This window comes from Rhamphochromis sp. 'chilingali', assembly GCF_963969265.1.
Source record: "Rhamphochromis sp. 'chilingali' genome assembly, chromosome: 5".
NCBI lineage: Eukaryota > Metazoa > Chordata > Actinopteri > Cichliformes > Cichlidae > Rhamphochromis > Rhamphochromis sp. 'chilingali'.
Genome location: NC_137932.1, coordinates 14,979,379 through 15,006,043, shown reverse-complemented (window position 1 = coordinate 15,006,043; position 26,665 = coordinate 14,979,379). Strand labels below are relative to the sequence as shown.

Below are 26,665 nucleotides of genomic sequence, written 5' to 3'. Positions count from 1 at the left end.
TACCAAGTTATATGAAGTTTGGCTTAGTTTTTGACTAATCCTACATATGCTGATAGACAGAAAAATGTTAAAATCAAATCAGTAATCAGCCAATCACATGGCAGCAACTCAATTCATTGAAACGTAAAAATTGTCAATATGACCAGTTGAAATTCAAACCGAGCATCAGAATTGGGAAGAAAGGTGGTTTAAGTGACTTTGACTGCGGCTGTTGGGGTTGTTGGTGTCGATATGGACCAAAATCTCTGAGAAATGTTTCCAGTACCATAATACCAAGCTGTGCCTAAGAAAGCTCCTAGTATGTATATTTCACACAGACTACATAGCAACAGCTGAGCGCTAGCCTAACAATTTTCAACATTATTTAAACAGGAATTTAAATTCTTGGGATGAAGAATATCTTAAGTGTCAAGGACCAAGATAGGCAGGATAAACCAAGCTTGTTTTTTTATGATGGGAGTGCGACCATGGCAGAGAGCATTCTTGGGAAGAACATACAGAAATGGCCTTGTTAAAAAAAACACTTGAGTCACATATTATTGTAATGCTTAATTGGAAATGACGAGGAATGGTCATTTTAGACAACCAGCTCAGAGAGTGTATACCAAGAAGGCCAATGCTGTGTCTCATAATTCGAAAAATATTTATCTGCAACAAAATGTACAAGATTCATCCTTGGTTCAGTTTTTACCTCTCCACCAAGTTTCATGAAATTCTGTCACACAGGTTCTTTGTAATCTTATTGATAGTGACACAGGCAGACACATGTGTCACTGAAAGTACCTCCTCTGTGGTAAAGGAACTAAAACAAGAAAGAGTCACCAAAGCTCAAAGTCCAATAACCAGACACAGACAGCTTCTTTATCAGTGGACTGAGTTTACTCAGTAGCCATCACATGATGTAAGCATAGTCATGGGATCATGTGGGGAAACCCATCTTTAAAGATAGCTTTTAGTGGAGATATCATGCTCAAAGGTAAAAGTCATCCATTGATCAGATGTGGTCAGGAAACCCAGAATAACTTCTTTAAAAGGGTCTTTGGCTAACAAGGCTAACACAAAAACAAAGACAAATTAACAAATTACATGCATTATTTTCAGCAACTTAGCCAGTGCGTGAGTTTTTTCCCATCTTTCACTCTTTAAAAGTCAGTAACGCCCAGGTCACTGCATGTTTTCATAACAGAAGATACCTGACACCAGAATCTTTACTAGTGGAACTACTTGCTGTACTGGTTCAGTGTATGCAAAGCATTTGTGATGATGTCAGTGTCATGTATCGAGCTGATAAAAGAGGAAACTTCACCACATGCAAATAAATTTTCCTACCTGGCTGGAGGATAACGCATCCCAATTCTTTCCTACAGGAGCGCTTTGGGACACAGTGTATGTAACCTTTCTTATATTTACCAAGAGTCTGACGGTCACATTATGACTGAAAACGCAATAATCCTCTTTTATTTTTTTTTAAGTGTTAGTCTCACAAGAAAGTCATTTACCTGGTTAGAAGATCCCCCAAATTCATTGGAAATCCAGAATTCATGAGTACACGAGTATCTATTCTACGGGTTTGTACTTCACACTTGTGTAATTTTTCTGTGAACTAGGATTGTTTTGAATTTGCCCGTAGGTGTTTGCCTTAAACTCAAATTTTAGATAAGCTCTGAGAAGCTTTTTGCCTTCAAAATAGTTTTTCAGTGTCATACCTCTAACACATAAAGAACTGTGCTGTTTTTAAATTTTAGGCCTTTTAGATGATTTGATTCTTATCTTACCAAGAATACTAGAAGGCATCTGATTGATTTAAAATTCTCTCCTTAACCTGAAAACAACACATAGAGTCACACTCATAACGAAACGTCTTCAGACACAAGATGATGTGTCATGTCAAGTTTCATGCCATGATATATATTTCTCAGTAGATCCGATTTTTTGTTTGCTGTTGAAGTTCATGACTTTAAAAACCAATTGGGTGCAGAGGTCTGAATTTATTTTGGATTTCCTCTAATCCACACAAGGTCAGAAATAACCATACAAATAACAATACACCGCCACTAATGTGTACACTTGATTAAATTGATGATCCTGGAATCTGCAGTTCTTTAAAAATGGTAAGGGATTGGTTCTTATATAGCGCTTTACCACTCAAGCCAACATGTTTCATTTATCTACTCACACCAGCACTTTTTTCTATGCTTTTTCTAGCTAAGTGCTTTCTATCTGATAGTGATGCATCAGAGAGCAACTTGGGTTTGCCCAAGGATACACTGTCATGCAGACTGGAACAGCCAGGAATCGAATCACCAACCTTCCAATTAGTAGATGACTTTCTGAGCTACAGCCACCCCAAATGGGCCATTAAACTTCCAAAATGGTTGACCTCAACCCTACATGAAAATTTGTGGGCTAAGCTTAAAAGCCAGGTCTTTGGCAACAATTCAATTCAATTTAAATGCTTGTCGATAGCTACTAAAAGCATCTGGTTGAGGTGCAACTATCTAAGGGACATTTAACCAAATATCATATATTTGATCCTGTATGTATGTCTTTGACCCTGTGGGCATTAGAGAAAATCCAAAATAAATACACACTTGTGCACCCACTTCCCCTTTTTAAAGCGATTAGATATGCTGAACAACAAATCCACACTGCAAAAAGAACAGTTCAAAGAAATCATAAAAGCCCCAAATTACCATGACATGCCCACGATGAGTGGATCTAACTTCTGATCCCTACTGTACATATAACAGTTTTGATTTAAATCTAAAATCGAGTTAAAATGCAAACTTCCATTTGTTTTTGGCTAACTACCTTAAACAGCACAAAATCAGCGGTGACATCATTTCGCTGCGCTCTGTATGAACGTAATTGGTGAATAAAAAACGATCCGTGGCATGTTTATGAAAGCTTCCTCGCTTTAACTGTCAGTGCATCATTCTGCATAGTGAAGCTCAAACATCCAAGAGAATTAACAATGTCCTGAGGAAAATACAAAAACAAAGTTCAGCGCTTGTTTACTTCTCACTGAACATTTAATATTCATTAGCCTACTCAGGAAAGGTTTTGCATATGCTATTCTATACACCTGGTATCTGGCAAGTTTTTCCCAGCAAAATCACCCTCAGTCACACAGGAAGTGGAGCATTTTACATTTCTGACAGCTGCAACAGCTTGTGTAGAATAAAAGAGGCAAGATGGGCAGTTAACATGAGCTGTATGTATAAGTGAGCCTGGAGAGACAAAGAAATTAATACTAGAAACTCACAGAATATCACTTTCTGTTTGTTGCAGTAATCGTCTAGAGCTGGGGGGGCAGCTGCAAAGAGAGGCTAAAGCTCAACCTCCTCTTAAGAGCTAAAAGGGCCTGGCTCCCACAGAGCCATGCAGCAGGTGACCTCCCCTGTCCTGGAAACAGTTGCTATTTAGACACGATGAGCAGCGGGCGCAGAGAGTCATTGTTATTTATATTGTCTTATCCTTTTGGTCGAGGGCAGCGAGTGCATCCGATAAGTTTCTCCACTTGAAGGTCAAGACTGAGAAGTTTGGTTTATAACCTTTGAGAGGACACGGACGTTTATTAAACACACGCTCACTGAGGGTGATGGGTATAAATATCAGGGAACATTATGCAAAACCCCCAGCCGTGTAAATCCATCCATGTGTATGATACGCTTCCATCCTGGGTTAAGGTCACAATTAAATTGGGATCCCACTGCAGGCAGAATGACAGTATTTGCTATTATTGAGAAAGCATGACCAATACTTTATATTACACATAAAGAACTACAGTGTATCGGAGACAGTGAGGTTCCCTCCTTGAAAATACAGATTATAAGCATGAGTGTGTATGCGAGCAAGTGAGAGCAAATGTTTAAATTTTTCTGATTGTTAACTAAACAATATTTGGTAGTTGCTAAGTGACCATGAGGATGAGTCACCCTTCCTCAGGCGGAGGGACATGCCAGCTTGAATGAATAATACTGAGCAGACTAGCCCAACTCAGAGAAAATAGGGCTGTTATGAGTTTGGTGATGGAGCTGTTATTGTTCGGTGTAAACTATACCTCTTCTGGTAATCCGTCACAGTGACGGCCCTCCTCACTCAGGCAACACTTTCAGGAGAAATTTATTATTTTATTTTCACTGCATGCAGTCATCGGCTAATTCAGTACTTCTCAGCCTTCAGCTGGAACTCCCCTCAGAGGTGGGCATCACAAGATGACTTATGAAATGTGTTATAAATGTATTTCTAATTATAATTTAAACACGCTGACACAGTGAGCTTGGTTATTTTGGGGATTTAATGTGTTTAATTTCTGTCATTGTTAACTAAACCAACACATCACTCTGGGATAATATCTCATTTAAGTGTTTCTTTTTAATTAAAGTTGAATACATTTTAATAAAACAAAAAAAGTTGCTAATTCTGATGAAAATAGCACGCAGTGGATATATTTGAAATGGCACAAATGCTGAAAGAGGGTTTCAGAAGACAAAAACTTGTCTGCAAACACTCAAATGTGCGGAAGCTCGTTTCTGCCACCGACTAGGATTTTTTTCCCCTTGATTTGCAGAGGTAAATTGAAATTTAATGTAATCTTTCTGAATTTTTAGTCATTTCTTTTTTCAGAAGTTTGAGTTAGTAAGTCAAAATTTTATACAATAACCTGAAATTCTGACCTACCTTTATTTTGAAAGCAAATGTCCCCTGTTTCCAGTTTCTCAGTATTTATATTTAGTCTATCTGGTTGTTAAGTGATGACGTGACGAATCCTACTTCCGGGCCTAAAGTAGTCTGCGTTTAATATGGCTTTTGTGTTGTTAACATGTTTAATGTTATGTATTTTCTTCTATTTAATCTCAAAAAGCTCCTAAAACAGTCAGTGATCACTGTTGACCTCCCTCGGCTTTTATTATCGCTAATCATTTATTTAAGCTCAGTTTTTAAAACCTTAGGATGTAACTACAGCCCAGCCCATGCAGCAGTATATGAATGACTAACCTCGTATTGTGGATGGATTATCTCAGTTGTTCTCCTGGCTGAAGTTTGGTCCTTTTACAGCATCCTGCCATGCGATTACATTTGTTCCTGACCACCGAGAACACTCACGTTAACTTTTATCGAGTGGAAAAAAAAGTTAGCTTGTTTATATTATGCTAACATAGCTGTGTCGCTAGCGGTCGCGTAGCACATCATTATATACCAGCTAACCAAACTTCAGTAACCCTACAAACGTCACTGCTGTTTAGTTTTCTGTCTTCATTTATGCTGGAAGTGATAACAGAGCTGTACGTTTTAATTTGTTTCCAAAACCCCGCAGTCAGGACATGCTATATTGTATTTAGATAGAAGCTAGCGAGCTAACTTCCTGCTAACTTCTAACTCCGTTAAATGTCATAAATTCCGTTTTCATGGATGCCTGGATGTTAAACTCAATTGTTACACCTGGTAGAGCAGAACGCTGATCATTTTATTAAAGATGAAAGACTTTAGACAGTTTTTCAACTCTCAGTAATGCCATAGTGATCGTTTGATATATGGACCTGCAGCGGAGTTTAGGCCCAGACACGGCTAGTGACGTCAGACTTAACGACCAGATAGCTGCAAGTCTCCAGCACGTTAAGTGCAAACAACTACTTCAAGTTATTTTCTCAGTAATGTGAGTAAGTAGGATTAATTTTTCAGATAATTACCTCAGATCTTTACTTATGGGTGGAGAAAGCCCCAAAACGTTTTACAGTTTTGTCTGGCAAAACACAGTGTCTGGCAAAAAAGATTTGCCAGACATTTTGAGTTATTTTCTCAGATGTTTAAGTTCATGAGTGAAAATTTTGATTCATGAGTGCAAGTATAAGTATTTAAAAATGAGTGAGCTAAGCATCAATATCATGGTCCCTGTTTTCTGCTGGGTTTATTGCGCCCCTTTGTGTCTCTGCTTTTCTCCACCCACCGTCCTCTCTCTAGCTTCATGCACAGTGCTAGTGTTAATTACTTAGTTAGTTACAGTCATGTACTCCCTCTTTTTTTGCGAGGATTCCTGTGTCCTGCATTTAGATTACCTCTCCAGACGAGCTTCTAACAATAAATTCAAAGAAGACATTAGTTAAACTGTTGGCACCGATTTGCAGTTGGAGCGAAACATCTTACAGAAGAGGCAAAGAAGCAGTAGTTGATGTGAAACAGTGAAAGAGCCTGTCAAAACTCAATTACAGTGGGAAATGAGAAAAACCCTGACATTTCAGTTTGACTGAATCAAGCCAAAGTGTCTGGTTTAAGTTTGACTTCTTAAAGCAGCTGGAGTCATTTAGGCTAGAAGATGTATTCTTTTAAAGTTCAAACATTAAACCCGAATGTATTTGTCGAGTTAAATAACAGGCACTCAAATTGTTTTAAATGTCACTCAGTTCATGTGTTAATTTCTGTCGTGTCATCATCGGACGTCCTATCAGCTTCAAACTGGTGGGTGAAATCTGATTTTATGCTGGCCAAGTGACGACTAACAGTTCACCTCAGCTCTAAAATGTGTTTACCAGTGTTGGCTACCCTGTTGTATCACTGATCTTAACACACACAAGTATTTTAGGATTTTCTCAGTGCGTGAGGTTGCTAAACTAAAATACACGCTGAATTGTGAAACTCCTGTTTGTCACATACTGTCAGTTTGTACAAAAGTTTAGACAGGAAACCGAATTTCCATCCAGCAAAATCCAAAAGTAAACAAAGGCAGTCACGGCGTGACAGTATTTCTGAGGGAGGCGCCATAATGCATCGACAGCCTGGGCTGACAGTTTTCTTTTTCTTTCTTTCTTTCTTTTTGTTTTTTGTTTTTGTTGGACCCTCGAAGCTCAGACAGTTCGTGCAATGATAGTCACACAGCCTTAACGATGAGCAGAGAGTGATTTTGGAAAGCCGGCGTCGGTGCTTGGTTAGCATCTTGCTCATTCAATTAAACTGTCTAATGAAGCTAATGAAAACGATTTCCAGTGACGGTGAGAGTCATAATTGGCCCATTAAGCTTAAAGAGGTAAGATATGTTTGAGGCTGCGTGTTGTTTGCGTTGCAGCCTAATGGAAGAGAAGCTGATAAATATGCACAAAGTGAAGAAGCATATAGGTTGACAGGCTGTTGAATCTTTGGCAGTGTCCCTGCTTGCCATTGCTGGACATGTTGCTTTTCAAGCTGTTGAGTCTGCAGTAAGCCCATCTGTGCCATTCCCTGTTAGAAACCATCAGTAGCAAAAATTTTCCATTTATTAAATGCTCAGCATTAAAAGAGGAATAAAGTTAATAGCCAGATGGGATGAAATACTAGAGGGAGAGGCCAGCGTTTTGCATGTTAAAGACTAAAAAACAGCAATTAGTAAATGGGCTAATTTGTAATTTAAACACTTCTCTCTCGTGTCTTTGCTAAATGAATGCATGTGTGAGAAGTGTCTTCCAAGGTTACATAAGGTTGAGATCTTCCTGTTTAGCGCTAAATGTGTCTCTGAGTCTGCACCTTGCTGAAGACAGGAAGTGGTTTGGGTCTTTCATCTGGGCCAGTGAATACCGCACCTCGATCAGTCACATTTTCCATGCTGAGTGTCAAAAAAAAAAGGCCTAACCACTTCACTGTGTTTGAGATCAAAGTTTGACATTATCTCACAACAGATACACGAAGCCACACACTGTCATGTTTTCCATGGTGTGACATTTATGAAAGGAAGGCAGTTTATTATAATCCAGTTCAAGATCTCACAAAAGAGAGAAAATGGTTGCCACATTAGCTTATCGTCCTGCTGAGCATTCAAAACGAAATAGAAAAAAACAAATCTCACCGCGTCATTGACATCATCAGAGGCAGCAGCAGCAGCATCCACCTGCTGCCAGTTTCCTATGACAACAGGTTTGAGAGATTAGAGATATTGATTTAACTGTGTAAATGTAAAAAGACGGATGCTGTAAGCAGCATAGAAAATGTCTATGAAATGATGAAAATGAATGACTTGGACAGATGTAAAAGCAAAAACCTGAAGGCTAAATGCTATCAGTGACTGTGGGAGGTTGTATTGAACTTTTCTATCAGTGGTTTTTGCAACAGAAAGATTTTTCGAGAGCGTAATTACATCACAACTATCAAAAATGCAGCTAAAGAGACATTTCTCAAAAACCGCTGGATGTGATGAACTGCAGTAGCTTTGGTGATCCTAAAGAGTTTCTGCCTGGGGTCATCATGGAACCTGAATTTTAACTTAATGAAGCTATGACCCTATACCTATTAACTTTGAAGCAAAAGCTACACTGTCGTCAGATGATGTCTGATCATCTTCAGTCAAAACCTCAAGCATCCAGTTTTCCCACGACCCTGTACAAACCTGTGGTAAACTAAGTACACTCCCAATTCAGTGTCAGCTATAACATAAAGTAATTGTTTTTTATATGACTTATCAGTCACACCATTGTGAAGGAGTGTTAGTCCACTCCACTTTGGTGATGTTACTTGAGTTCATTGAGGTTTCCACAGCATTTTGATGTGGTTGAGTTTCAGACTTTGGCTGACCATTGGAACAGCTTGAGCCTTTCCTTTTTCAGTCATTCTGTTGTTGCTTAAGATCTTTGTCCTGCTGCATGACCCGATTTCAGCAAAACGTTAGCTGTTGGGCAGTTAGCCTCACATTTGACTTCAGCATACTTTGGCATACAGAGGAGTTTGTGGTTGACTTTGATTGCAAGGTGTCCAGGTCACGTGGAACTGAGTGTGACATTTGGTACGAGGTATTTGCCCTGATATGCTGTGTGTGGTTTCCTCCAAACATGGCGTTGAGAAAAGACATTGTTCCAGAAGTCTTGTGATTTGCTCATTTGCAACTTTGCAAACCTAAGCCATGCTGTCATCATCTTTTCAGCAACTCCCCCCAACAAGCCACACTTGTTAAAGAACATTTTAAATTTAACATGGTAACTGAGGCCTGAAGAGTCTAGGATATAGCTCTTGATTTTTGTTTTGCAGTTTTCTGAGCACTGCATAGTATGACCTTGAGAAATTGTGTCAACACACACTTGAGTTCTCCAGACCAACAAATTCCCAAAACTTCATCTAGAGGTGCTCAAACTTACTCATGCCGATGCTCAATTAAACAAGTGCATTTGATTTTTTGTTACTAATGCTCTCAGTTCTCATTGAAGCAGTAAGGGTGTTTTTCACACGATTCTATGCAGAGCTGTGAAAAGCTAAGTACACCCTTACAAGGATCAAACAAAGACTATAATTGGTCAATATACAGGAAGTACAAACACAAACCAGAAAGCCCTTACCTACAGATTCTGTATTAATGTACATCAGCTCACACGCATCCATTTATCAGACTACGAAAAAGTATAATAAAAACAACACTTCCCTCGTGTCTGCAGCTGTCTGCACACACACACTCACAAATCAGTATAATAAAGTTAAAATCAGTGCAGTTTTTGATGTATTTTTTTCAGTTTGGTTTTTATTGTTTTAAAATAGTTTAATCTCAAGTCTATTTTTCATTAGTTTCAGTGGTAGTTTCATGCTTTACTACATATTGTATTGGTGGTATTTGCCAGAGGTAAGATTTAGAATATTTAGTACAGATATGAAAATATTGACAACTTGATTCACTGTGATTTACATACCTCAGTCCTAATAAACTGTGTTTCCTCAGATTTGTCCTTTCACTTAGTTTTCTAGTTTAGTTTTTTCACACTTTGTTTTAGCATTTAGTTTAGCTTAGTGAGGTGTTATATCTACAGAGCTGCTGATGTGAATTTTGACACATCTTTTGACACGTTTGTCATATTTAACATAAAGGGGAAATGTTTTTATACGAGCACTTATGCAGTGCCGTATCTGATCGTTGCAGTTTGAGCATGAGCAAACTTTTTCCTGGTTTGGTTAACTACTCAGAACACTCAAAAGAAAGGCAGATTATGGTCTTGGTGAAATTCACAGAAAGTCTAGAGGCGACTAAAACCACAGTCTACTGTATCTTTTAGATAAAATTTACCTATTGTGCTTACAGTGATTATTTGTACATACGATGACTTCAGGGTTTCAATTATCACATGAGCATCCACCATATTACTCTGCACACACAAACACATACACACAGAACTTTGTTGCATATGCATACCTTGCTTGTTCAGGGTTTGACCTCGTTTTGCCTTCAGAACTGGAAAAATTCGTCATGGTACAGTTTCAACAAAATACTGAAAACATTCTCAAGAATTAATTAATCAATTCTGATGCTCGGTTTGAACTTCAGCTGGTTGTCTTGACCATGTCTACATGCTTAAGTGTACTGAGCTGCTGACATGGGACTAGTTAATTAGATATTTGCATGAAAAGTTAAAAACTAAAGACTTAATAAAACATGGGCAATGAGAATACATATATATTCTCTGATATGTTCCACAAATACTTGCCACTCTTTCTAAAACAATATAAAAACAACTCTGGGACCAATTTTATCTACTTGAAAACATATTCAGAAAAATACGTGTGTTAAAAAAAAAGGCAAAGGTAACATTAAGATGTTTAGCTTCAGAAATCTGTCATTTGAAATCTTTCATTCTTCAGCTGAATAAACTGGGTGTTTCTAGGAACCAACATTCTTTCCCCTTAGCCTGCCAGCATCTAAAATCTACTTCGCTACATGCCATTATCAGAAGCTCCTGATCATAAACACTTTTAGGAAATCGCTTTTGAACATTTGATGATATAGATTTGGTTCCTGGTAATTCGTTGCAGCTGCTTGATCATGTAAACAGTTAGTGTTGGTGTAGACCGAAAAACTCTGACAGAATCTTGGTGTCAGCTTGACATGATGTACGTGACTTGACCAGTTATGTAAATTTAACCGGCAGAACTGGTTAAATTTACATAACTGGTCAAGTCACGTACATCATGTGTCTGACTTCCCACCAGAAGTTGTTCCTAAAATGTTGTTCCAAGCTCCTGTTTCTCATTTAACATCTTATTTTAATACCAGTAAAATGTGACTGGCCTTCATTAGCTCTTCTTGTTATACTTTCACCCAGTTTTTTAAAGATTTTTTAAGCCCCCTTTCTGTTTGTGGTTGTCGTTACAGTGAATAAATCATTAATGGATAAGAATCCAAGCACCCAAAGTGCCCACATATTTTGCACGGCTCTCTAAACTTTATGTAGCTCTTATTTTAGATACTACGACCATGTAAATGTCAGCATTACAAACTTACTTGCTGGCATTGCCTTGCTTATGAGCTTCATGAGAAAGCAAATTTCAGGCAGTCTAGTGGGTCTTTTAATGATTTCTTTTGCTTTTAAAGGAAAACTCCTTCAGTCCATTTCTTCAATTTACTTAGAAAAACTCGGTATTCCCAGAACCATCTCAATATCTTTCTAAACCACACATATATATATGTTGATGTAAAAAAAAAAAAAATTCAGGGATTCTTAATACTGTCTATTCTTGTTTTATTATTTCACTACCAGGGATCTGCTATTAATAAACATGGATGTTCTGCCAACCCGCCCTGTATAAATGAAGGGTAGATAAAATAGCAGATAGTTTTAATCTTACCAGGTGTTCATAAGCAGTCTGAGTGTACTGGCTTGTTCTGTGAGAAATACACAAATGATTCAGTAGTACATATCTGCTAAAAACAAGTTAGTGTGATAAACCATTTTATTTCATCTTCACACATTGCTTTGCTAAACAGAGTGCTTACATTACCATAATATTATAGTATGATACCAATAAAATGGTCTTCTGAGTTTGGCCTGGGGTGCTGGTTCACTTACACTTAAACACAGTGAAACAGGAGTCTGTCACAACGGGACTGAACGGACTCACGTGCAGGCTCTAGGTCTTGAAAGCACAAGAGTCTTTATTACAATACACCAGGTGATCTATTTACAAAGGTGAGGGGAAAGCCGGGCTCCGGGGGTCCACACACGAATGGGAAAGACGCCGAAAGTCACACACTCATTCCGTCCACCCCTCACGCGCCTCTTCATACTCCAATCACTCAGGTAACACAGGGGTTGGTCCAGGGAATCTGTACACAGAGACACGAAGGGATTATAAAGGCAAATCGCTGAAAAAACACAATAGAGGTAACTGAGCTGGGATTACACTGACGAGGGTCGGCAACGATCCAGAAACGAGAAACGCAGAGCTGCCATCTTATAAAGGAGCTGGAACACTCTCGTGATGAGCCACAGGTGCGTGATCGCGACCAGGTGCGTGGGCCAAGGGCAGGAGCCCACAGGTGAGCTCCGCCCAGGCAGAGGGAGGAGGAAAAGAGGGGAAGGGAGAGAGCAGGAACAAAAAAGAAAATAAAAACATATGTAGCCATACTGAGCCGACCGGGTAGGCACAGGGACCCTGACAGAGTCACTGGGAAGCCAATCAGCTTTGATCATCTGCATCCATTTATAAATAACTGTACAGACTGCTAATAATAGAAGTGATAATACCTGCTCTGCGTTGTTTCAGGTTGCCAGCGAGGATAAATAGAGTGCTCAGATTATATTTGGGGTTCAAAGCCAACGAGACCCTTCCACCACAACATAGGTCCCCGTCGTTCAGGGGCTGCGCAGCCAGCCAACTTGGCACTTGCTTAACAACACTCCTGCCAAAGACACCTACTTATTGCCACCAATAATACTGCCACCCCATTCTGCATACAGGTCACTTGTGTTGCGTTACACAAGAAGGTTAATCTCTTTTATTCTGCTGTGTTTTAGCACTGAAGTTCAGTCTATCTGTGGTCTGATCCAGGGAAAATTACATTTATAGGTGATCACATTGAAAGTATACTATTACATACTTAGTAGATCAATCTGGAGCCTTCATGTAGCATCACACAAAGGAGTGTTACTATTGCTAAATATTCGTTATATAATTTATGTCTACATATAGGTTTTCTAGGATCAAATTCAGGTACATACCAAGGAAACCAAGTTTAAAACTACATGTATTTTAAGACACTTATAATTTAAGGCACTTTAGACTTGGCCTGATTTTTTTAGACCCCTATTCCTTTTTTTATTTAGAGTCTATTAACCTACAAATGTTCTCATTCATTGCATTCATTGTAAAGAGTATGTTTCACCTGTGTCCCTTTTGGTAACCTTTACCCCTGAAAACATGTTCACCTAATTCATAAATGGCTTGAGATTCAGTTACAGTTCAAGCATTTCGTGTTTGAAAGGAGAGTTGCTCAACAATCTCAAGCTTTAATGTCAACTGCGTGAGTCCATGAGTGGGTGAGTGGAGATATTCACCTGTCAGAGCCCAAAGGAGGAGTTTGGAAAGGTTAGAAAAGGGTGAATGGAATAAGGACTGGGTCTGCTATCTTTAAACATCTGCCCACACTAGTAAGTTGGTTTAACTTGATTTTAGCGATATGTTGGATGGCTTTTTTTTTTTTTTATATCCTTTGAGTTATGTTCAGATGTTGTACATCTGGATTTAAATTTCTGTATCAGACTCCCTGTTAGATCATGACTTATGGTTATAGGGCTGTTAAATATAGCTACCTCTGAGTAAGGGAGGGTTGTAAGGAAGATGATCGTATGCTGTTGGAGAACACGGGAACTTGAAAGGCAGGGGTGTTCCAATCTGTAGAACAAGAATGAGCAATTAAGTGTAATTATTAGGGTGGGTGGGTATTAGTATTATAGTATTATATACTGGTATAAGACATGAGAATATCCTTTGAAGACATTTCTTTTAGAAAAACTGGTCCCCAGAGTTACAGAAAGATAAACAAAATATGTTAGATGAGTGTACATAACCCCTTAAGTATAGCACCAACAGTACTTAGGACACATAAACAGCTCTAGGATATTTGATTACAAAGGCAAGAAATAATTTTCTGACTGGTGGCATGAGTGACTTGCTGACTGATACAGAAAACTGCCGAAAAACTAGTCAAAGTGTGGACATTTAAGATGGTTTTTGAGTTATCCCCTAAGCTAAGTCGGCCATTTTGGAGCACTGTAGGGATGTAAAATTATTAAATGTAATGGCTGTTCTCAGAAGACTTGAGGTCAGACACTTTTTACACAGCAATCTGAATTTAAATGATGATTAGTTGAGTCAGAAAAACTGTGGACACGATTTAGTACTGTGGTTACTCACCACAGAATTGTGTGCCCTACCTCAGTGATGTAAAGCGAGCCTGAGTAAAGACCAAAGAGCAAATTAGAGGAGTCACTGGAGCTTCTTAACATTTCTTATGAGTCGGTTTTTATGCAAATTATTAAGCAGATGAGGTGACTACCCCGGAGAAGCTTCTGCTATCCAACAAGCCATCACCACATATTTGAGGCAATGAGCAAATCAACGAGCTTATAGCCATCACTGGTCTTCTTTTACAACACATGGATGGCCAGGTGCGTTACTTACCTGGGGAAAACCCGGTACCAGGGTCCACTATGGGAAGAAAGCAAGCTGGCAGATGCAGTGTGATGTTTTGAGCAATGTTCTGCTGGGAAACCTTATTGATGTTACTCTGACATTTACCACTTACCTAAGCATTGTTGCAGACCATGTGCAATATTTCATGGAAATGGTATTCCCTGATGGCTGTGGTCTTTTTCAGCAGAATGATGCACCCTGCCACAAAGCAAAAGCGGTTCAGGAATGATTTGAGGAGTAAAGCAATGCGTTTGAGATGTTGATTTTGGTTCCAAATTCCTCAGCTCTCAATCCACTTGAGCGTCTGTGGGATGTGCTGGACAAACAACCCACCTCGAAAGGATGTGTTGCTAACATCTTGCAGTTCAGGCCTCATAGGTCACGGCTGTTTTGCCAACAAAAAGTGGACTAACGAGGTATTAGGCAAGGTGGTCATAGTGTAGTGCCTGATCTAAGAGAAAACTTAAAAACACTTTTGGAGAGGCCCAGTGCTTAAACTTGATTGGGCTTGAGCCAATTATGACCAACATGCTGTGACTATGGCTACTCGGGAGCAGCTATGTAAAAAAGAAGGGCCTAAAATTACGCTGTTGTCTTTGTATGTGATTACTGGTGCTATAGGAGGCTCAAAAAGGCTGTTAAATCTAGGTTTTAGAGGCACTTATTTTATCCTGTGGCACTTTCAACAGTTCAGTGAGTACTTTCAATAAAGATGTGAAAGATACTGTGACTTGTATTAATGTTTGGTGGAAGACGATGGTGAACAATGGGTCAATCTAAAGAAAGAAACAATGTATCATTCTTTTTTACAATGAAGATCTAAACCAAGACGTGGACAAACTATCTTTTCATTCTCTGTTTCAGTAAACCAGTTCTGGCAGTTGTGTAGCATTCGCTTAAGCCTTTCTGGGTTGGCAATAGGCCTTTTTTTTTCAAAACAGACATCATGACTTGCAGTAGGAAACAGGTGTTGTTCTTGTTATTTAAATGTCTACTGCAGGGGCGGGGCTTCCTAGAAAACGAAACACTTCATATGAGAGGTTAACTGACCACAATGGAGATCAGTGAGAAGATGCAGTGTTATTTATATTTTGGTCTAACTGTGTACGTCTTCAGTCTGTCTCACCAGGAAGACATTTATATTTTTGCACTTTCATATGAAAACTAGCAGAAATACTTCTATGCAGAATGGAAAACAAAACTGGCTGCTTTATTACCACCACAGCCGGCTAATCACAACAGGAACTGTGTGGTACTGTCAAACTGTTGGTTTTGGAAAGTTATTCGTATAAACGTTAAGTTATACACACCCCTACTAAATCGACACAGGGAAGGTGGAGGATTGGGTGTATTTTTTAAATTAAATTATGTGATAAACAGCTGAACAGACAGCCATCACGGCAGGGACGTTATTGGGATTTTTAAAATGGGATGGCACAGGGGGCCCCACCAGAAATGAGAACATCTGATCTGAAATACATCACATGTGACACCCTGTGCCCTCATTATAGACAGTGTGTGTGAAACATGACAGGGGCACAAGATCCTAAAAACAGCTTCTCATTAACTTTAAAAATCAGTGAAAGAAATATTTAGATTCTTAACTTAAGTCAGTTATAATTCTACGTAAGTACAACATCAAAATATATTTAACACACCTAAAATAAAAGTGAAATTATTGACTCATTAATGTGTTAATCTAATTAGCCAATCCTGCCAAGACAACTAGCTGAAGTACAAAGTGAGCATCAGAATGGGGAAGAAATGTGATTTAACTGGTGTGGGATGGTAGCATTTCAGAAACTGACCAAAATCTTAGAGGAATGTTTCCAACATCATGTTGAGTCTGTGCCACAAAGATTTAAGACAGTTTTGAAGATAAAAAGAGGTTCCAACCTAACAAAGCGGTCGCTCAATGTAGATTTTAGACAAATGATGAGACACATAGGCTTTAAAATAAATTATATAAAGTAAAATACTTCTATCAAACACACAAAACAAGCATAAGTCAATTAAAAACTGAAGCAACACAGCAAACAAATTTTAAAAAGGAAAAAAAAAATGATGTTATGGCATAACCTAAACCTCTCTTTCAGTAGGCTCTTCACTATAAAACACTATAATCTGAGAAAAGAATCAGCTTTTCCTTTTCCTACGGTTTAAACACTCTATTAAACTCCAATAAAGCTCAATTAATGCTGTTTGCCTTCTTCCTCGAGCCTCCTGGAGAGACTTTTGATTGGCTGCCAGTGACATCATCTGTACGCGCGGACCGGAGGCCGTTGAAGCGACAACCGCTCCCCCTCCCCTCTCAGCCAGCCACAGAGAGAGGCAAGCAGCTCGTCCAAATCCCTCCCACCGCAGGGCCGGCCCTGGATGTACGAGGAGGATCAGATGTAATATTAATGAAGTCGCGCATTGGCTCGTACTCGCGTCATTCCCACTGCGCGACTTCTGTAGGCTGGCAGACTTCCTTCAATATTATTTCTGGACAGCAGGGTAAAAGTACTAAAAAATGTTGCCCAGCCACAACACTGGGACGGACTGAATGGAGGCCACGTTGTCGGGGAGCGGAGATAATAAATCCGTCTACGGTCAACCGCGACACTCACCGGTAAGCAGAAACGCAGAGCAAGTTTGGGAATCAGTGGCACAAGTTGTTCTTGAAATGCACGGTCATAGAGATTTCACGCGATTCCATAATTAATGAAGCAGAATATTCAATTGCTGGAACCATTTTGAGTATATATATCTATCTATATATATATATATAGTGTGTGTGTGTGTGTGTGTGTGTGTGTATTATAAATTCTCTCTTATTTTATAAGCCCCGCAGGCTTAATGGGCTTCAGTCCTGACAAATGCGGCAAAGTTACAATCTGTACCTTATTTTTCTTTATTTTTATTTTTTATTTTTTTGTTTAAATCAGTCATCCCGTATTAATCTTTTTAGAAATTATTCACGGCGGTGGTGTGAAATTGGATTTCCTTCAGTCTGCAGCTCATCTGATCAGTTAGTCTCCTCCTGAAAGCCATATCACATTCTCGGCACGTTCTCATGCCGGTTTTTTCAATGAATTTGGCCATGAATGATTTCTGCTTTTGCTGAACCTGCACCGTGCATAAAGGATGGCAGCGGCCGGGACAGGCAAAGCTCGGCGGGTGTCTTTACATAATATGCCAAGATGACATGCTTTTAAAATGCTCAGGCTTCTGATCCAAAGGAAATGCCACCCTTCTTTTTTGGTACCCCGTCTTTCCATTTGGGTGAGACAAAACTGCAGCGTAGCATTGATGCAGTATTTTATCTTTTTTTCTTCTTCTTTCTCTCTTTACCTCTTCCTGTTTTTGAATCAGCCACACCAGAGTTGGGATGAAAAATTAAGCATCACTCACGTGTGTGCGGTGTCTGGGGGATGATTCATATTAATTACACCCAACAGTGATTCAGTTACAGGAGAGTCTTGATGATTTAACTGTTTATTATTAGTGGCCGGTCTGTCACACCTAAATTTTCCCACCAACTTGGGTGTCGCCCTGCAGGTGTTGACATTACTAATATTTGGCTTCTGCAGCCGTTTCCTAGTTTGCATGGTGTTCAGACAGACGAGGGGACGTCTTCTCGCAGCCGGGATTAATTCAAAAACTTATCCTTTCCACAGAGCGACTTGTTGAGTTCTCCGTGAAAGTCCAGTCCTCGGTCTCCCCATGCCTCCATCTCCCCTCGACGACAGAATTGTGGTGGCGCTGCCAAGGCCAATCCGACCTCAGGAACTCCAACTACGCCTGGACACCAGCTACCTGGACTCCATCACCACCAGCAGCATCGACAAGACCGTAATCAGCACCACCGTGGTGAAGATCCGGGCGACGGCCAATCTTGTAACGTATATGCCCTCATCCAAGGGCTCCACGCGCTCATTGTCGTGTGGATGCAGCAGTGCCAGCTGCTGCTCTGTCACAACCTATGAGAAGGACAGCCAGAGCCTCAGCCACAGCCAGGTGAGCGCCAGTAGCCCCAATCTCAGCTACGCCGGGCCCCCTACCCCAATGGTCAGCAGCCATGAAGCATTAAGTGCCCCCAGTCTCGCCCCTGGCACACCGAAGGCCCTAGCCACCGTGAGGGTCATCCACCCCAATGAGCTGGCCAAGCGGATAACCTGCTGTCCCATGGGTCACCCTGTGGGGCCCGTGCCGGTCATCATTGACTGCCGGCCCTTCATGGAGTACAACAAGAGCCACATCCGGGGGGCCGTGCACATCAACTGCTCTGACAAGATCAGCCGGAGACGGCTGCAGCAGGGCAAGATCACTGTGCTGGACCTCATTTCCTGCCGTGAGGGCAAGGACTCTTTTAAGGGCATCTTCTCTAAAGAGATTGTGGTTTATGATGAGAGCACCACAGACCCGAACCGGCTGACATCCACTCAGCCTCTACATGTGGTCCTGGAATCACTGAGGAGGGAGGGCAAGGACCCAATCATCCTCAAAGGTAACACTTGAAGTAGAAGCATCAAAGTGGGAGATAAGTGAAAAACAAGCAACTAATGAGGGCTTTCATTTACAAAAAGGGGGTAGAAACCGCAATTTCATGGGGTTTAGCCTGACTTTGGAGGGACTCTGTAGCAAGTGTCTGATTTAATCAGCGCTAGAAGCTTAGTCGCAATATAAACTAACATGAAACAAATGTGGTAGAATAATAGTGTGTTTAAAGCCTCCTAAACGTTTGTCTTTATTGTTCGGGCCAGCTGATTTTCTTTCTTTCTTTTTGCCTGTCACCACAGCGTTTTAGTTTTATCACCCAGTGAGCTGTGGACTTAAGCCTCACAGCAGTTATAACACCACAGATAACAGCTTCTGCATCCACTGCCTGCATCGCGCTCATGCATAAACATATGCACACGCTCTTTAAGAGCTTTCTATATGACTCGCTCTCACCTTTTTTTCCCCCTTTTATTTTATTTTTCTGTTTTTTGCAGAGAGCTAGAAGCAGCTGTTATTAAATAAGGCAGCCTGGTGAGATAGCAGTCCCTGGGTCATTGCCATGTTTTCTATCTTTGGTTGGTGTGTTTGAAGCTGGAGAAGTATGTCGTATTTGGTGGGTTTGGGGGTTGGGCTGCGAGTGTTCCTGTATGCCTCCCAGTCACAGCCTAGCCGTAAGATCACAGCACCTTGATCTCGTCTCTTCTCGTCTGTTGCTTTCACTTGTTCCTCTGGTCCTCCTGTGTACTTTGATAGACGAGGCTTCTCCTCAGTCTCTCATCCTGCACGGGTGTCTGTCTGAAGCTGCCTCAGTGGGAGGAACAGGCAGACTGTCTTGCTCTTTCTTCCTCTGGTTTAATTCTTGCAAAATGCGAGCATCCTCTCTGCTAAAGGGGATCAAATAGCACAGGCTCACTTTCCTCTACTTTTATCAGCATCGGCGATGGCTAGTTTCTGCCTTCTCGTCACATGTGCATTCTTGCCTGGAGCCTTTATTCCATTCTGCATACATGCATGTTTTATATTATGTAATATTTCACTAAAAACCGTGAACTTTTTTTTTGTTGCTGTAAGGACTTTGCTGCTGTAATGTGCAGCCATCATTATTCTTTACTTCCTTAAATTATTTGTAGAAATGTGTTATTTCAGGCAGCAGTAAAAATAACACATCTGGAACATACTTGTGCAAATGCTGTTGAATAATTTAGCCAGAGTCTGTTATTTTAGAGCTACCAAACATGTCTCCATCATGATTTATTGTAAATATGGCCACGGTGTGTGTCTCTACTTCACTGGAAACACAAGATCTTCTGTCCCCTGCCCTGCTGCAGCTAAAAGCAGATATAGGTTACACCTAATCCGTCAGAATTGCCATAAACAGCATGTCAGTAGTGTTGGAGGGTTTAGGGTAAGGGCTGGAAAAAAGCAGGTCTGTGGTGCGAGAGGCCTTGCGAGGCAGAAGCGGTAGCTTCTGAACAGGAACTGAGCCAGTGGCTTATGAAAGTGATCGAGACACTTCTCGTGTTTTTCACTTTTGTCAGTTTTAGTCGCAGATAATGACAGACAGTCACACTTGGCAGACTTCATCTCACGGCACCGTGCTTCTTCTGGGGGTTCTGCTGTTCTCGGTTTACTATGAAAGCTGAATTTGAGAATAAAAATATGCTTATTCAGTTTGAGCCAGAACTAATTTGCATTGTTCACATTCTCATTTGCATTGTGCGGCTAGCTAAATTTGTTTTTCCCAAATATAGATTAAAATGGCAGATATTTGCTTGTTACTAATGTTTAATGGAGTAATAATAGAGTCACAACAAATTGCAATAGAGGCAGCTTTTATTTACAGCTAAATATTTTGCTTTTGTGTGCAAAGGAATGTGTATATCGCCCAATGTTTTAGAGCCTTTGTTGAATTTTTGCTCTAAAACTGGGAAAGCGACTCTGAAACGCTGTCATCTGCACATTAATACCCCTGTTTTAGTGTTAATTTTGGTCTATACCAACTCGTGATGGATAGCTTTCCCTTTAACCTTCCCTAATGCTTCCGTAATGTGGCTTTATTTTGACGTTTAACTGAAATCAGCTTCCCAATAAGGTTACTCAAAAGAACGCTGTTATTATAATAATAATGAGTTACCTCTGCGCAGTAGAGGTAAAAGTAAATGGTCAGATTACAGGTTGGAATTTTTCAAATTTAGGTAAAGCGCTTTACTAGTCCCTAAGGACCCCAAAGCGCTTTACACATCCAGTCATCCACCCATTCACACACTGGTGATGGTAAGCTACATGTAGCCACAGCCACCCTGGGGCGCACTGACAGAGGCAAGGCTGCCGAACACTGGCGCCACCGAGCCCTCTGACCACCACCAGTAGGCAACGGGTGAAGTGTCTTGCCCAAGGACACAACGACCGAGACTGTCCAAGCCGGGGCTCGAACCGGCAACCTTCCAATTGCAAGGCGAACTCCCAACTCTTGAGCCACGATCGCCCATTTATGATACACAGCCATTATATATATACACCCTGCTAGTACTGGGCTGGACCTCCTTTTTGCCTTCAGGACTGCCGTCATTCTTCATGGCATAGATTTGACAATGTGATGGAAATGCTCCTCAGAGATTTTGGTCCATATTGACATGACAGCATCACACAGTTGATGTAGATTTGTTGCACATCCATGGTGTGACTCTCATGTTCTAGTACCTCACAAATGTGCTCTACTGGCTTTAGATCCAATGACTGTGCAGGTCTTTTGAATACAGTGAACTCATTGTCATGTTTAAAAAAACAGTTTGACATGATTTTAGCTTTGTGACATGGCGCGTTATAATGCTGGAAGCAGCCATCAGAAGATGGTCCTTAAGGGACATGGTCAACAACTCACAGTAGTATTTTAGGATGTGGTATTTAAATGATGCTCACTTAGAGCTAAGGGGCCCAAAGTGTGTCAAGAACATATCCATCATGATATTACACAGCAATCGCCAGCCTGAACCATTGATACGAGGCAGGAAGGATCCATGCCATCATGTTGTTTATGCCAAACTCTCGGCATGCCATCTGAATGCCGCAGCAGAAATCAACACTCATCAGACCAGTCAGTGTTTTTTTCCAATCATCTGTTCGATTTTGGGAGCCCATGGAAATTGTACTCTCAGTTTCCTGTTTGTAGCTGGAAACAGGAGTGGCACCTGGTGTGGTCTTCTGCTGCTGTTTGCATACTTCAAGGTTTGACATGCTGTGCATTCGGAGAGGGTGTTCGTCATACCTCAGTTGTAACAAAGGGGTATTTCATTCATTTTTGCCTGTTGCAGTACGGTCTTTCTTCTTCTGGCATCAACAAGGCATTTTCAGTCAGAGAGATACCGCTCACTGGATATTGTCTGTTTTTCATACCATTCTCTGTAAACCAGAGAGATAGTTGTCGGAAAATCAAAGTAAATCAGCAGCTTGTGAAAAACTCACTTCTGGCACCAATAACCATGCCTCGTGCAGAGTCACTTAAATCACCTTTCCTTTCCATTCTGATGCTCAGTCTTCATGCTTCAGTGCATTTAGCAGCTAAGGGATAACTCCTTCATGAGCTGGTGGAGAGCTAAAAGTAGAACAGGGCTTATATTCTTGAGAATGTTTAAATGATAAAGTTTGCTTGATATAAATATGTGTTTAGTCTTTCTGTTGAGAGATAATAATCAGTGAGAGGAAAAAATGTCCTAATAGTTTTATTTCTTTAGGCAAGGTTTTTCTAAATGGCTATAAAATACAGATACAATATAGCTTTAAAAAAAATAATTGTAAAATATTGTGATTTCTCTAATCTATATAACAAGAGTCGTACACCCGATACAAGTGCTTTACCTGCACCGCCGAAAAAGCCCATAAAAACATTAACATCATGAATATTATTCATCTTATTATTAAAATTGGTCACTCTTTTGGGCATTTTCTAAAAAAAAATCTGGAAATGAACTCCATTTCAGTGGAAATTCCCCAAGGTGTTTGAGCGTTGAGCTTGTTGTTGCAGGTCCTGTGAACACTTCCCCTTCTTATATTTACCACAGTGTAATTACTACCATGATAATGAGGGCTTGGCGACTATCATACCACGTTTAGGGTGATGTCTTTGTTTAACAGTGGGGCTGCTTCACGATGGAAACCGACAGTTGACAGGAGTGTCACCTGCTCTCCACCACAGGGGAAGTTGTATGGTTGTGCGATGACCTCACATGGCATTATGTCAGCTCTTGCACTGTGAACAATACATGAACTGATACTTGGACCCCTCCCCAGAGCTCCAGTGCTGAAGGGAACCTTTGGCTGATAGTATCACTGGTGCAAACAGGTGCAAACCGGTTATTTGGAGAAGTGAAGTGAATAGTGTATTTAAAACTCAGTGCACCTATTCACATTAACAGGTAAACAGATGCGCCTGTGTGTACATGAGCTAGTGGAAAATGTCCTGCAGGCAACTTTGGGTCTGGTTTTCAAAGCAAGTTCACTTGGCGAATGGCTTCATCCTATTATCTAAATGCAGCATTCAAATTAGAACCAAATATAACAGTGGCGTCTGGGGTTTGTAATGTTTTCAGGGCTTCAGAGCTTTTATCTGCTTTTATCAGATGTGTATGCAAAGCTTGGTTGTCCTGCTTAGCTGTTTCGTGTTTCATGTGGTGGTCAGACATATAAGCATGTTTATTTTTAGCAAAACTGCGCTCCTGTGGGAATTGAGCCTTTAACCCGTGCCATGTCATCTTCATGCTCTATCTGCTGACACCAAAAGGGTCCAGTCTGGATTTAGAAAAAACAAACTGAAGAAAAAAGTGTTGTTTGAGAGTTTAACTCATTTTTTTTGAAGCATTAAACCCGCCCTACATCAGCCTTTCTCTCTCCATTCACAGGAGGCCTTAGCAGCTTCAGGCAGAGCCATGAAAACCTGTGTGAGCACTCGCTGCACCTTCACGAAGGCTTGGACACGGGCGCAGCTGCTGGCCTGACGGGGGCTCTACCTCACTCCCTGCCCTCCACCCCGGACATAGAGAACGCAGAGCTGACGCCAATCCTGCCCTTCCTCTACCTGGGGAACGAGCACGACGCTCAGGACATCAAACTGCTGCAGCGCTTGAACATCGGCTACATCCTAAATGTAACCACCCACCTGCCGCTCTACCACTATGACACGGGCCTCTTTGTCTACAAGCGCCTGCCTGCCACCGACAGCAACAAGCAGAACCTGCGGCAGTACTTTGAGGAGGCGTTTGAATTCATTGGTATGAAAATCACCTCTTAGCGTCACAGTACACATTTGGACTCAAGCTCGGCCATCTCACTGGGAAGCTGGCGTATTTAAAAAGTCACATGACATAAAACTTTCACTGCTGGTTGCACAGAGCTGTCAGCAGTTAAACAAACAAAAATGTTGGTTCATAAACTGTCTACATTACAAGAGCTCACATTGTGTCATGTGAGGTTATCGCGCATAGTATAAAAATAATCTGTATGTAATGAGTACTTCCTTTTGTGTGTTTTCTTGTAAATCTTCTCGTGACTCACACTTATTTCTTTAAATTCTAGTGCAGGAACCGCTTGGTTAAAAAAGGAAAGGTCATGTTAATGTTAGGAACACAAAGGGATATTTTATGTAAGGAAACAATAGTGCTGTTTTTTTCTCATATGGATGACTAAAGTTTGTTTAAACTGGATGGCTCACATAGTCTGAGCTGATCTATCGAAATTTCTTTGCTGCCTGAAGGGAGGAAGGTCCTAGATCTAACTCACAATCAAAAACTCCACTTAGCTGAACTGAAGGTTTCAAAAGAGCTCCATGTCCTGGCATGTTGGATCCAGTGAATTCGATCTGTAGTTGATGTGCTGCTGTAATGCAGAATTAACTCTTTCCTCATAAAGACGACATTTGACGACCTGCCCCGTACCCCTAATGACGAGTTTTTAAACCTCTGTATATATCAATAAAGATGAGGTCTGATGACCATTAGAGTAGATTCAGGGTCTTTCCAAGGGTAGCTGCATAGACAGAGGCCATCCTCAGTAACTTCTTATGCAAATCTAGTCATTTTGTTCTCTAATAAGGCCTGAAACATGACAGAAACCCCTCAGTTCAGAAAAGAGCCTTAAAGGTAGCTCCTAGTAGCATTTCACGGTGTAAAGACTGAAGTAGATAAAAACAAAACCTTATAATCTAAAGTTCAGAAAGGTTTACTCTCTGAACACCTGAAGGCACAAAGGAAGGTTCATTATCCAATCATGTGTGATGACTGGACTTCCTCATGGGCTAACTGTTTCCATGTTCTTTCTGCAGAGGAAGCACACCAATCGGGTATGGGCCTCCTGATCCACTGCCAGGCAGGCGTGTCTCGTTCAGCCACCATTGTGATCGCCTACCTGATGAAGCACACCTGGATGACCATGACGGACGCCTACAAGTTTGTCAAAACCAGGAGGCCCATCATCTCCCCGAACCTTAACTTCATGGGCCAGCTGCTGGAGTTTGAGGACGACCTCAACAGTGGAATAACGCCACGAATCCTCACGCCAAAGTTGATTGGTGTGGAAACCGTCGTCTAGATTAACCTCTCGACCACTCCCCCTCCAATGCTCGCACTTGTACCAAGTCTCCATCTGCCAGCGGAGACTGGCTGATCTGAGCCAATTTGGAGTGTGAGAGTCGCTGAATTTTTCTTGACTCTTGAGAATGCCAAAGCTCTGGGTCAGTGGCGAAGAGAAATGCCAAAAATCCCCACTGTTTGGACCTGGCTGAAGTCCCAGAGGAGAGAGCTAGAAAGACAGGAAGCGGTCGGTGGCGAGCTTTCCACTTGTGACTGCAGAGGAGCTTAAATGACGGAGAAGGAAATCTGTTTGGAAAAGAGATTCTGTGCGCTTAGGGGTAGATATTGACAGAAGAAACTCTTAAAGCTCACACTGTGGCACACAGTTTATGTTTGCAGACTCAGGCGGGGTTGGCCACGGCAGTGCCTGTCCAAAAAAAACAAACAAAAAAAACAAATAAAGACTTGTTTGGTGTGTTAATGTTGTTTTATTTTTATACAGGGGTTTATGGGGGTGACCATGACAAGCCCACAGCGGCTTACTGTGCAATAATTTCAGAGTGGAATGCAACTGAGACCTTGATCTTATGTGTATATATCGGACTTGATAATACAAAAATATTTCCAGCTCTTTGCTGAACAACGGTTTTGATGTTAATGTAAATTACTGTTGTTCAGTTCAATGTGCATAAGTATGCTGTATTTTAGGCAGAGGTAGGAGATGGGGGGTGGGGTGGGGGGCTTATGGGGGTTTTCGTCCGCTGAAACAAAATTCATACTGAGTGCGTTTTCTTCACTATCTTCATTTCCCATTCCTGCATCTACATATGCATATCTTTTAGCAATATACATAGTAATAGACAGCCATATGAGCTTTTCTTTTCTGTTTTTTTTTAATGCATGGCTGCTGGCAGTTGAAGGAACACTTTGAAATTACAGTGAATATTGTCAAACAGGGCTACTGGAGTTGTTTAATGTAACACAATGGAGGAATATCACTGCCTGCTTCTGTCTCCTAGTCGTTTTTTTCGCTCCAGTTCATCCGTGAGCCTGCTCTGTTGTACTGTTAAGTCCCCGTTGTGGCCTCATCTTATGTTCTTGTCAGTGCCCTATATTTTGAGCTATGGTTCAGCCGATTCTAAGGTAGCAAAGTTAAGTTGAGGTACAAAAAAAAACCATGCACTCGTGGGTTACAGTTTAATGTGACA

At 40.9% G+C, this 26,665-nt stretch overlaps 1 protein-coding gene and 1 long non-coding RNA gene across 4 annotated transcripts; one reads left to right on the top strand and one right to left on the bottom strand.

Annotated features, from left to right (window-relative positions):
• The first annotated feature begins 1,264 nt into the window (after positions 1–1,264).
• Positions 1,265–25,938, top strand: dusp10 (dual specificity phosphatase 10). 2 transcript variants are annotated; one of them, XM_080882456.1, is made up of 4 exons: positions 1,265–1,386; positions 18,075–18,904; positions 23,793–24,161; positions 25,211–25,938. In XM_080882456.1, exons 2-4 carry the CDS (start codon positions 18,121–18,123, stop codon positions 25,474–25,476), a joined length of 1,419 nt encoding a protein of 472 aa, XP_080738582.1. In that variant the 5' UTR covers positions 1,265–1,386; positions 18,075–18,120; the 3' UTR covers positions 25,477–25,938. The 2 variants fall into 2 exon arrangements, with proteins under 2 accessions (XP_080738582.1, XP_080738581.1); XM_080882455.1 differs by lacking the exon at positions 1,265–1,386 and adding an exon at positions 16,720–17,026.
• Positions 11,687–13,742, bottom strand: LOC308397479. Of its 2 annotated transcripts, none has more exons than XR_013971782.1 (3): positions 13,530–13,742; positions 12,127–13,274; positions 11,687–12,043 (listed from the first exon to the last, which is right to left on the bottom strand). It is a non-coding gene; the product is annotated as an uncharacterized lncRNA (long non-coding RNA). The 2 variants fall into 2 exon arrangements; XR_013971783.1 differs by having other exon boundaries at positions 12,127–12,619.
• Positions 25,939–26,665: the final 727 nt, after the last annotated feature.